We start from the raw sequence: 12,632 nt of genomic DNA, 5'->3' as shown, positions 1-12,632 counted from the left end.
TTGTTTAAAACTAACACCATTCATAAAATTGGAGATCTTTTTTTCAAGCTTTTTCTATTGTTGTCAGAAATTGATTAAAGACGTTTTGAATGGAAACATAATTCGGAAGCCAAAGGGACTTTTGAATTTTTTCTTCGAAAGTGCTGAAGTAGATTCAGAAACTCTTCCGAGGCGTTGGTGGCAGCGGTTCTGTACTAAAAAAATGAGGCCGAAGTTTAATGTTGTGAGTCACTCCAAAATCAGAGGGTGACTTCCCCTAACCCACCCTCGTCGTTTCAAGCACTTCTTAAATATTTAGCTATTATTTATTTTGGTCAAGAAATATCATTTTGCGTATTTCTTATACTTGTTTCACCTATATTTCTTAATGCGCCATCTTTTTTGCATCATTAATAGCGATCGATTTTTTTTTCTGTTGTAAGTAACTATTTTTTTATATAAATATATAAAATAAATGAATAAGTTACTTTCGTTTTCATCATATTTTTAATAATATGTTATAGAAAAGTTTCAAGGATTTTCTATTATGCAATTTTTTAAATTTCAGAAAATTATTGTTAAATTTCAAAATTTAATTTGAACTTGTTTGTAGTGCTTCATAAAAGATTAAACAATCAAATTGTTCAATATTACGTGTGAAAACATCAGATCAAGTAGTATATGTGTTCAGTTATTAACTTGATGTAAATATTGAGTTTGTTTATTGTGGCTGCGTTTTAAGAACCTCGCTCTTTTCATGGCTATTTCTTTTTTTTTTCGCAAAATTTATGTCACGGTTATAGCTTTTATGAAAAATGCAAATTTTTCCTTTCATAAATTTTAAATAAGTATAAAAATATTCTTATTATGATTTAATATTATAATTTATCTGTTCCCTTTTTTGTTTAATTTGATGACTAAAAATGTCTACGTGCAATCTTTCCACTTTAATTGCGTAATTTGTTGACGGTTTCATAGTTTTATTCTTAATTTTTTTTAAAATGATTAAACAACATAATTTAATGTTTTTAACGATGTTTAGTGTACCTAAATCCTTACATTATTACAATATTACTGAAATCTTAGTTATACGTTCAATTTTTAAAAAAAAGCCAATTGGTTATTAAACAGTCTCTTTGTTTTTCTTCCCTTATTTTTATTTTGTTTTATTATATTAATTAATTTATTTATTTATTTATTTTTGATGTTGTTTTTTCTCTTCCATCATACAGCAGTCAAAAAAGGAGAAGCACAACTACACCCTATACAGATTGTACGTAGTACGATCCAAAAGTTCGGGGGACAAGCTGTATAAAACCTTACCCAAAATAGTTCACATTACCTAAGCACATCCATCTTCAAATGGGCACCTTGAGAGACTATGTACTTCTGCCAGTTTTCATATAACTCTTGGAAACACTCCTGGAAGCCATTTTTCGCTACCTTCTGTGATGCAGCTTTATCTTCTCCTGATGGAAGAAGCGGCGTCCATGCAACTTTTTTTTTTTTTTTTTGCTGGGAACAGGTAAAAGTCACACGGAGCTAAGTCCGACGAAACGTTATGTTATTTGTTTGTCACGTCAACGTTGGTAGAAGTGCATAGTCGTTCAAGGTGAGTATTTTGTAGATAGATGTACTTCGGTAATGTGAACTATTCAGGGTAAGGTTTTAAACAACTTGTCCTCGAACTTTTAGATGATACTACGTACGTATGAGTTTTCAACTTACTATTTCATAACGTTTTTGAGTGACGCAAGTTTACGCGCATGAAGCCATCACAAGAGAATTTGCGATAATTAACTAAGGAGGCGTTCAAAATAGATATTTCGGTCATCTATATGTTCTTAGGTATATATGCATGCCGAAAAAACTTTTGAAGTTTAAATTGGGTGATCGTAAAATAAAAATTTAGGTCGAAATCTGATTTTTTCTTCTTCTTTTTTTTGTGATTACAAATCCTTATTCGTAGAAAGAAAGTAAAGTGAAATGAATCAATGATCCTTTAAATCTCTGACCATCTTATCAATTTATTTCTGTTAGATTTTTTTTTTGCCATCGGCCATCGGCAATCGGCCATTTGGAGGAAAACAATCGGCCATCGGCCATCGGCCATCTTTGAACAATCGGCCAACAATCGGCATCGGCCCATCGGCCAAAAAATGCCATCGGTCGAGCCCTAGCATTGACATGGAAGACATTGCCGTTGCGGAGAAAATAGGTTTAGAGACGCACAGACAGACGCGCAAAGAAAATAATTGTAAAGATAAGCGAGTATATACGTGTATAGACAAATATATACCTATATAGAAATATTCTTGTAGACACCCATGTAGGTATTTATTGGTACAAGTATGTAAATGCATTTTTTTAGTATACTTGAAACTTTAAAAACCGGTGTATAATCGTTTATATGCAGGTAAAAGCATGTATTTACACTCGTGTTTACAAGTTCATACTCGTATACACACGCATATACGAGTATATACTCGGGCCGACATGTATACCCACATACATACTTATGTATGCATGTAGTTACATTTATGCTTCTCCATACCCGTATATACTTCTGTATACAAATATATATTATACGTATATACAAGTATATACACGTGTCGGCGCGCTCATATACGTATTTACGTAAAGCAACGTATTTATTCGGACATGTGCATCTATATACTATTATACGTGTTTACGTACAGATATAGTAGTATCACACGTATATGTTTATAAATTAAACTTTATTTTATACCATTTACTGTAAAAACAATACATGTTTAGTGAAATGAATAATTAAATTAATATTTGCCTTGTACGTTAAGATTGAGTGACAGTAGAGCAACAATTTACGTTAAGTCTAATTATATGACCACTTTACCCCATCTTACTTGCATTGCTCTAAAATATTATGTAAAATAAATACAGATAGCTGCTAAAGAGTAAGTGCTCTTGAGATATGTAGGAAGCCTCCCGGGCCGTCAGTTTGTTCGAAATTCACTTAAACAAAATTTCCCTGAGAAGTTAGAAGAGCTGTTTAGATTTTTTAAGTTTTTCATATGCACACAAAATAATTTTTTTTACTAAATATAATATTGGCAGTTGTAAAATTTTGTATTCAAAATGTAGTTTCTAACTTCCCTGCTCTGAAATAAAAATTTATACTTATTCGAGCATTTATTTCCAAGTTACAGTCATTTATTTGATGTATGACCACTTTACCCCATTGACCACTTTCCCCCACCAGACACTAATAAACGCAAGAAGGTAATGTATCATCCACATCAGATTTTTTAATTATATTTAATTGTGTGTAGGTGGATGGTAATGTATTTATGGTGTACAACATGGGCACAGAAGATCATCCCATTGGTGAGCACAGCGTCCATGTTAATGACGGACAGTACCACGTAGTTCGCTTCACGCGGTCCGGACCTAACTCCACGATCCAGGTAGACGACCACAACGTCCGAGTCAAGCAGCCACCTGGTAAGTGCAACTCCTGGTTTCATAGACAACTGGTGCCCCAAAAAGTGGGGGTCAAAAAGGCTGTGGGTTACAATTTTCTTTTTTTTTTTTTTTTTTTTTTTTGAGCAATCACGATTGCTTATTGTTCTCATTTGACCGTTTTTGGTGTCCGTGCCTTTTTCAACTTGGACCAGGGACACCAGCACCACCGTCCACCGTCCTCTGCTGGCGGCGCGGCGCGGCTGCTCCGGTTTTGAGCTATCCGATCTCCTGGTCGGAGGCGTCCATGTCCTACACACACGCACGTTCACACACACACATATACACACACGACTTCACACACTACACTCACACACGCCTACGTGCATACACACAGGTCTACGCGCACACACAACTATGCACACGTAGGAGGAGAGGCAGGCTTGGGGGGGGGGGACAGGAGCTGTTTCTAGAAACAATAATTCCAATGAGTAGGGTCCTGTCTCAGTTCGTGATTGCGAAAAACATAATTTGGATTCAAAATTTCAGAATTCAATTTTTTTTTTTTTTTTTCTGCCACAAATGGTTTTTAAAATGATGATTGATTGAAAGACCTCCACACAATTTGGCAAAACACCCCAAAAATCGGAATGGATGACCAACGTAGAGTATCCTGGAACAATTATTTGAAGTTCCATTTCAATTTCTATGAAAGAACGACTCGAAAAAGCCTGTCTATTTGAAATTTAGAAAATTTAATTTTTACTTTAGTGAAATAAATCAATGCAACCTGCAAAAAAAATCATTTTACAATCGATCGAAAATATTTGATTTTGAAAAGTGAAGAGGCTATTGCCCCTTTACTTTTAGAGGTGAAGTGCAGTTGCCCCCCCCCTCCCCCGAACGATCCGCCTATGCCTGGTTTTGTTAGTTTTGTAGAGCAATGCATGCAGAGAGAGAGAGAGAGAAGAGCATTGCTTTATACATAACATACTGTACTATCTCTGGTCTTACTCATCATCTTCAACATTTCAAAAAAAAATTAAGCTTTTGAGTCTGTGGAAGAAATCCAGACAATTTTATCCGAAAAAAAATCAAAAAACAATACATTAAAAATTTGAGAACATTACCGAGATCTGAATACATTTTGTTTTGTTTCAAGAAATAGAAAACGTGTTAGCAATAAAAATTAACTTTGACGAAGATATGAGATTGATGAATTGATTTTACTTTTCTTTTTTTTTTTTTTAACTGAAATAAAACAGATGCAAATGGGGTTATTCTATTTAATGTAAATGAAATAGATGATGTGTTTTTGGAAATAAATCAAAAAGTATTTGGTGCGTTCATTTGGCGCCTGATAATCAGACTCTGGATCGTAACCTTTCACTTCCTTCATGAATTAGATGTTTATGAGGAACATTAAGAAGAATTTAATTTGGAATTCAGAGGATTCACTGAGATTACGAACAATTGTAAACGGCAAAACCGGGCAAAACTCTAGCCACCAGTCGCTAGGAGTAACGATTTGACTTGTAGCTTTTTTTTTTTTTTTGAAATAATCGCCACTATTTTTTTCTCTGAAAACTGAATGATATTTTTTTTACTTGTTAAAACTAATAAATAATATTATAAACACATTAATTAACTTAAATAATAGATTGTCAACAAATAAATTAATAAAGTCAGTATGTCAATTCTGATATGGAAAATATTTTACCAACTACTTTTTGCCTTTTGCACACTTTGATGTCTTTTATTTACACCTGGAGGTAGGAGTGCGACATCGATGTAGGGTTTCCAATCCCGCGCCGAATTAAGTCCCGCGGGATTTCGGGATTGTAAGGAGCCAATCCTGCGGGATCCCGGGATCCCGCGGGATTGACTTTATTCTTCTAAAAAATTATTTTTTGGGTTAAATAAAAAAATTCTGCTTTTTAGGAAGGGCTGCTTTAGTGACTTGAATTAATACTCTTCTTGAATTCTGCACAGCAATTGTAATACACTACAATGTCAGATCCTAGTTAGCAATTTTCTTTTGGTAAGCAAAAAAGTGCCGCTCGTATGGGATGGTAAAGGATTTTTGCTCTAAAAATAATGATGAAAGCACGCTTGATGAAAACAAGTACTGTGGCTCCACTGCAATTGGTTTTACTAAAAGTAAATAATTGAAGACATTTAGAAAAAGATCCGCATTGACTTCATCACCTTTTGAAATAGATTTTTATTTTCTTTTGCTGGGTTTTTCCTCAAGAACTGCAAATTTCGGACAAAAACGATATCTGTTGGATATGTGTTTTGCTGTATCCAATTTAACTTGCATTGATATTACCCCGTTGTTGCTTCATTAACATTGGTCACTGTATATCAGTGAATTTGATTCATTGCAGCAAGGGGTGAATGAAGCTTGAATTCACCAAGTCCCAGTCTCAGTCAAAGTGTTTGGATAACTTCACTAACTGTACCTCTCACTTTAAAGATACAATAAAAAAAACTTGAGCAGCTTAATTTAACTGCCCCTTCATGCAAGTCATCCTGTGTTTCATGCAAGTTTCTGTCGCCCTTTTTAAAGTCGATCCAAATAATGTCGGATTGTTCATTGTTTTTTTTTTTTTTCCTTGTAGTGCACTTTTGGTAATTTAAAGGTTTTGAGTGCATTACTAAAACTTACAGAATGGCTCCAACATTGCATTTAGGCTACTCCAGCGGGTTTGGGAATATGTAATACACTTTCTCTATTTTTTTCTAAAGCGTAATTTACTAGTTTTTAAATTTTAGTATTGGTTTTCGAAAATACTAATAAGTTTCGCGCTTTTTCTCAAGAGCTGAAAGTATGAAAATTGAAATCTCGAATGAGAATAGCAATTCTTATCATGAGACAGTTTTTCTTACACTTCTTGCAGATTTCTTTTTTGCAGACGAGTAAGAAGATCCTAACTTCAGACAGTCGTTTTGAGCGGTAAAAGCTGGAAAACGCTTGAATGGAAAAAAAAATTGCGGGATTGGGAATCTCGCGGGATTGAGAGCAAATCCCGCTAAACATAATGCGGGATTCGTGATCGGGATTTCAGGATTGGAAACCCTACATCGATGTCGTTATTTTGGAAACTTCGATGTTTTACTTTCGATGTTTTTGGACCATCGATGTTTTGGTTTCGATATTTTTTTTTTTTGTTTTTTTTTTTTTTTGATGTTGATGGTTTTGCATTTTAATTGAAAATTATCATAAACTTTGCTCCAATTTTCTCGCTAGGTAATTAAGTTTACTTATGGAGTTGCCAAAAAAAGTCATTTTTTTTGCACCCATTTTATAAGATCAATTTTTCTGTGTAGAGGATGATTTTTGGGAAGATCACTACAAAATAGTAGAAGATTAACTAGAGAGTGAGGAAGAGGTCAAAGCTATTGGAAGAACCTGACACTGGTAGTCGGGTGCCAGAACTTGCAGTCTATTTCAAGGCTCCAGTTTTTAAACTAAAGGAAAATCCTATACGTTACTACGGTGAAAATTATAACTTTAAAAATTCATAGCTGGTAAAAGTTGCTATAAAGTATTTGCATATTAAATTTTAACATGCAAACGGGCAATTCCAAACTATTGTTACTTTTTGTCGTCTGTATCGAAACTTGGAGGGCCGCATCCATGTGTCGCAGGTTTAGCGTTGCTGCAAAAAGAACAAAGCTACATGTCCGTTTTATTTCACCATAGAGACGAACTCAAGCAATTATATATTTCAAATGAGGTTGCTGATTCGATGTTTGTTTGTAATGGATTAAATGTTAGTGCATGCAAATTGCTTTTACGTTATATTTACGGTATGGCACAAAACAAATTTTGTTACAGAATTACTTTTACACTCCTTTTGAATTAAATATATTGCTTTCACAAAGATGTATTATTTATTTTGTACGAAATAAGCATAAACTTAAAGGTACTTCGAAACAATGGTAATTTGTGTTAATTTGTTACAGCGACCTTTGGTAATTTAGGATACTTTTTTATAATTAAGGATATTAAATATTTTAAGAAAATAACTACCTTTAAATCAATCCTCCCATCATATGTAATGTATACCCATCATTTCAATGAATATTTAAAGCTTTTTTAAAGCAACAAGCTCATTTTCCCTTCTGCCATTAATAGTCTCTTACGATGGAATTGCCTAGATGCTATAAGGTACTAAAAACTCAAGGGTGCTCATCCGGCCCCTCTCCCAAGGGTAATGACGCATCCCATCAAATGCTGCTACTGACCCCCCTCTCTCCAAATGAGACCAAAAACCCTGTAAAATAACCCCCCACACTAAAAATTTCAATAGCAATCTGCGCCGTAATCCACCTTCCCCTCCTTGTTGGCACCCCTGAAAAATTCTTGGATGACATAAAGAAACTCTTTCAGGTCGACAATTGACAGTCTTCAACAGTCATTCGACAGTGCAGGTGGGAGGCAAGAGGAATCCTTTGCGAGGGACTGGGAGCATCGAAAGACCGTTCCAAGGAATCATTTCAGGCTTGGTGGTCAACGGAGATAGGATATTGGACATGGCAGCAGAAGATGACCCGCGAATATCGGTCAGTGGCGATGTTGAGCTGCTCATGTCCTTGCCTCTGTCCTTGCAGCAGAGATCTGTGCCCCAGCAGCATTCTCATCACCAACAAATGCAACAGGTGAGATAACCGACGACATTGTTGTTTGAAGAATGTGAGTTCTTTAAATAACTCGAAAATTATAGCGAGTAAGGTAAATGCACTAGTAGTGGCTACAGTTAAGCATATTTTGTGTCTTTTTTAAACTGTGGGTCTACAATATTAATTCTAATTTTAAAACTCAATGAGCGTATTATAGCCCAACTCATCCTTTAATCGTCCCATTTTCCCAAAATGCCAGTATTTCAATTTTTTCCCAAACTTCAAATTTAATCCATTAGTGGCCACTCCAAAATCTGAAATTTTCAGTAGTGGTCACATGCATTAGTCCGTAGTGGCCATTTGACAACCTTTTCCTAGAATTTACATTACTTACTTTAAATTTAAATAACTGATGAATAAAATTGATTCAATATGATAGTTACATTAAGTACCAATATATTAATCACATTTTTATTGCACATTTCTTTATTCAAAATACATAAGTGCTCAGGTTAAAATAAAAAGTTTTTAGTAGAAAACTGGTATTTGTATTTTTTGTACGCTAATATAAAGAAATAAAGTAAAAGACAATGCGTGTACTTATATAAGAATTATACATATAAACTTTGGTAAGTATATGTGTATAATACTTATATAAATACATTATATGAAAAAATGTATTACACAAATAGTAAGGTAAGCCCACCATTCAATGTAATCCTATGATATTTTGTTTCCTACAACTTACCAAGGCTCATCAATGGCTGTAGGGAATTGGTAGCGTAAGTTTTCAATACTACTAAAGGCAGGGTGTCCATGCACCTGGAAAGTCATGGAAAGCCATGCATTTTGGCTATGATCGAAAATGGTCATGGAAAATCATGATTTTCGGCAAAAATTGCTCAAAAATCATGGAAATGGACAATTGGATATGGATTTTGAGTTCAAGAACATGCATATTTATGGAATTCTACAGATTGGATTAAAATACACATCTTGGTCATTTTCTATGCTTTACGCGTCAATCCCGAGTTTTCACACATTTCGGAATCCGATTGCATTCGCTTCTTTAATATTCGTTCGTTTTTCTTTTCTATGTGATTTCACCATTTGGACATTTATAATTATGAATTTAGCATTATTTTTAATCCTCCTTATATGTCTGATTGCGTAGTTGAGGACTTTTAAACTTCTAATTTTGCCGATCTCATTCAACGCGAAAATTTTAAGTCATCTATATTACTTACCACTATCTCTTAAACGAACTCTTAAGATATAGAGGTTGTAAAGGGACTGCTAAAAGTAGACGATTTTAATCAGAATTAAAGTATACAGTGGTGGTAAAAAAATTGCATCACCCGCGCCGCAAAGGAGAGGAATATTATCCCGACTGCATTCAACACGCAGTCAAACATCCCGTGCTCCAGAGGATTTGGGAATGTATTTCTGATCAAGGAGTTGGTGGGCTTCACTTTGTGCAAGGAACAGTAAACGCTCGGGTGTACATTGGCATTTTGGTAGAGAAATTGCTTAATTTAACATGGACTTAAATTAACATGGGTTTAAGTAATTTTTTTTCTAAACTCACACGCAGATTCAGAAATGGAAAAATGAGCATGGGGTCAGCAGTTTTCCTTGGCCCAGAAACAGGCCCGATCTACGTAAACAATTATCGGATTCCTGCTGTTAAATGTTTATTTCATAAGTTTTGCAGAATTTCACATAAATTCATCGCTAATCGGTCGACCAAAACTTCTCACATAATCCCATTGTTGTGAAAATGCGAGGGTGATGCAATTTTTTTTACCAGCACTGTATCTGCACGCGTTCCTGTAGGGCATCACAGGAAAAGTTTGATTCAAGTCACCGTCAAATACGAAGGTGACACCTCTCATAATTTTGTCTGAACCTTCTTATTCATTTAGGGTTCTATCTACGCCTTCTATAACCAAACGGTGTCTCATTGAAAATTCGTCGTACATTATGAGACACTCTCTTGAAGAAGTTCTCATTGCCAGGTTTTTCTTGCGGAACATACGGAGTCTTTCTGGAAGAGATATTCAAAGTAGTTTTAATGTGGAATAGTTGGACCACTAAGTCAAGTCCCGACAGTTCCGTAAAAAGCCATCGCAAAAGCAAGTCTGCCTGTTGATCGATTTTTGGCTAGTGTTGAATTTATTAAATTTTCCCAGTTCCACTGGGTATGCCGAAAAACATTAATTTGCGTTTCTGGTTTTCATGGACTAATTTTGTTTTTATAGAATTGTTTTCGTTGGTTCTCAGCGGCGGTTGCAAACAAAGTCCACTATTAAATTTTCGCTTCATTGACAAATTTTGCCTTTTTTTTTAAAAAAATAAACTTTAGTTTATATCGTTTGACATTGAACGACAATCTCAGTTTTTCTGCTAACGCTCTCCTTGTAATATATCGTCACAGAGATTTTTTTTTAATATTTGAGCAATAGGATCTAAAAGTTCGCATGGACGTTAAAATAGTTGTAAACTAGTTTAACGTCTATGCTCCTTAACGTTAAAATAGCTGTAAACTATTTTAACGTTAAGGGGCGGAGTCAGAAAAATTTTAATGTATCAAATAAGGATAGTTTCTAAGGTTTGCCGTCCTCTATAAGACTGAGTTCTACACATGCTGCTTGATAGGTTGGCAAGACCTTTAACTGTCAAAAGACTTTGAATATATGTTGTACCATGAAACTGTTCTAAATGAATTCTTAAGTGACAAAATTCCGATTGGCTAGTAGGATGAATTTTGTATATTCTACTAAGAGATGGGTCTTTTTCAATCCCGGGATGAATTTAAACCTTTTTTATTCGTTTTCTTCGGAAAACGCCTTATCCTCTGCAGCTTCAAATACATGTAAAGCTTTTGGCGGGGTTCTTATGCTTACATCGTGAAATTTTTTTTCGCTCACTTGTTTCCATCCCTCAGCATTTACTTCAATAAGAGCCTCCATCCATTCTGTGTTTCAAAATGCAGGACAATCTTGTTTCCTTCCCTCAGCATTCAGCTCGAAGACTAACTTCATCCATTCTGCTACTGCAAACGCGGTACAATCGGTTCGTGTTTTTACGTTTATAAGAATTAAACTAAACGAAACATAAACTGGTAGCGAAGACATGTTAATGGTTTAAAAATTATTTTGAATACATATATTCCTGATTTATAGCCTTTGCCACTCAGTATGAATGCCCCTTCCATGTAGTGAAAGAATTTTTCAAATAGTTGCAATGGTTCCGGAGATTACCTAGAACATATAAACATACAAAAATCCATTCTCACTCTCTTTATAATATTAGTATAGATTTATCGGAGCCGAATTGCAACTGTTCTAATATTCCGAATTTTCTTTAATTAAATCATATATATTGACCTGTATATCTCTAATTTATTATCTAGTATTGAAACTCACTTTAAAATAAAAATCAAATACCAAAGCATCAATAATGGCCCCTTTCAGAAGCAGTTCCCAAATGTTGGGGAAAAGATATGGACGTGTTCGAATATCGTTAATCGAAAATTATATATGAGGCAATGAGAAGAAACGAGCAGTAAATGGACGCGTTAAAGTTTTGAGTAAAATGTGCTTTTAAGTAGCTCTTCATTGAAAAGTTTCTCCAATTCCTCCTCAATAGCAACGATTAACATTAGTACCATCTCTTGCCCCAAGTAGAGGTACAGTTCTCCTACGATTTGCGAGTTATCAAGAAATTTTTAATTTTAGCACTTACATCCCTTTGCTTCTCAGAGCCTTATATCTTGATATATGCTTGGAGCTTAAAATGCTTGCGTTATGAATAGCATCGTGGTAAAGACTGAAATGATCGGTGGCGAACCCGAATCTATAGTGACTTTAGTCACTTAAAGAAAATGCTAAGGCAACTATCTAAAAACATAAATTAACTTTATTTGGATTCTTCATACGAAAGGGCTTCCAAATTGCCCTTGCAATGCGAACTGCCACGAGACGACCAACATCAACAAAAATCGAGCTATCGAATGCCACGAATCCACGATCCATTAACAGAAAGACAGCTAACTAAATTGAACTGACAGGTGGGAAATTTACATATCGAAAAGCGCCCTCTTGCGCACAGGTATACTTTAGGATTTTATAGAGATTTTCCACATCACTAGCTGATTCGAATCCACGTCAGATACCCGAACAGTGGATTGAAGCTTTCTGATTGGCTGCTAAAGAGTTTAAACGGCAGTTCAGATAGACGGAGGTTCGAATGGGTTGGTGACTGCGGCCAATTAAGCGCATTTGATATGTAATTTATGTTTTTCCTCCCGAATTACAGCACGCTGGTGCTTCACCGAACTACGAAGGAGATGATTTGGTCTATTCTGGAGGTGGAGGGTCTGGTTGCTGGGATGACGAAGACGATTGTGGAGAAGTGGAATCAACCACAGGTGAGACAACGTTTTCTACCAGCATGATTTTTCAAACATGATGTAACATTGTTGTAATACCACTTATGCAAACGGAAGCAAAACAAAAACAGCAATTTAGAAATATTTGAGCAGTTCTTCATAATGTCTTTGAATAAAATGCATTTTCATC

The 12,632-nt window shown here is 35.1% G+C and overlaps 1 protein-coding gene across 1 annotated transcript in view; it reads left to right on the top strand.

Moving 5' to 3' along the window:
• Window positions 1-12,632, top strand: part of LOC129216380 (neurexin-1-like) — a 220,926-nt gene that overhangs the window by 188,213 nt on the left and 20,081 nt on the right. Inside the window, exons 17-19 of the mRNA XM_054850595.1 lie at window positions 3,291-3,462; window positions 7,820-8,088; window positions 12,370-12,481. Of these exons, the coding sequence (XP_054706570.1) occupies window positions 3,291-3,462; window positions 7,820-8,088; window positions 12,370-12,481 (553 nt within the window). The remainder of the gene's footprint in view (window positions 1-3,290; window positions 3,463-7,819; window positions 8,089-12,369; window positions 12,482-12,632) is intronic.

The sequence above is a fragment of the Uloborus diversus genome, chromosome 2 (genome assembly GCF_026930045.1).
Source record: "Uloborus diversus isolate 005 chromosome 2, Udiv.v.3.1, whole genome shotgun sequence".
Classification (NCBI taxonomy): domain Eukaryota; kingdom Metazoa; phylum Arthropoda; class Arachnida; order Araneae; family Uloboridae; genus Uloborus; species Uloborus diversus.
This window is presented reverse-complemented; position numbering and strand designations above follow the sequence as displayed.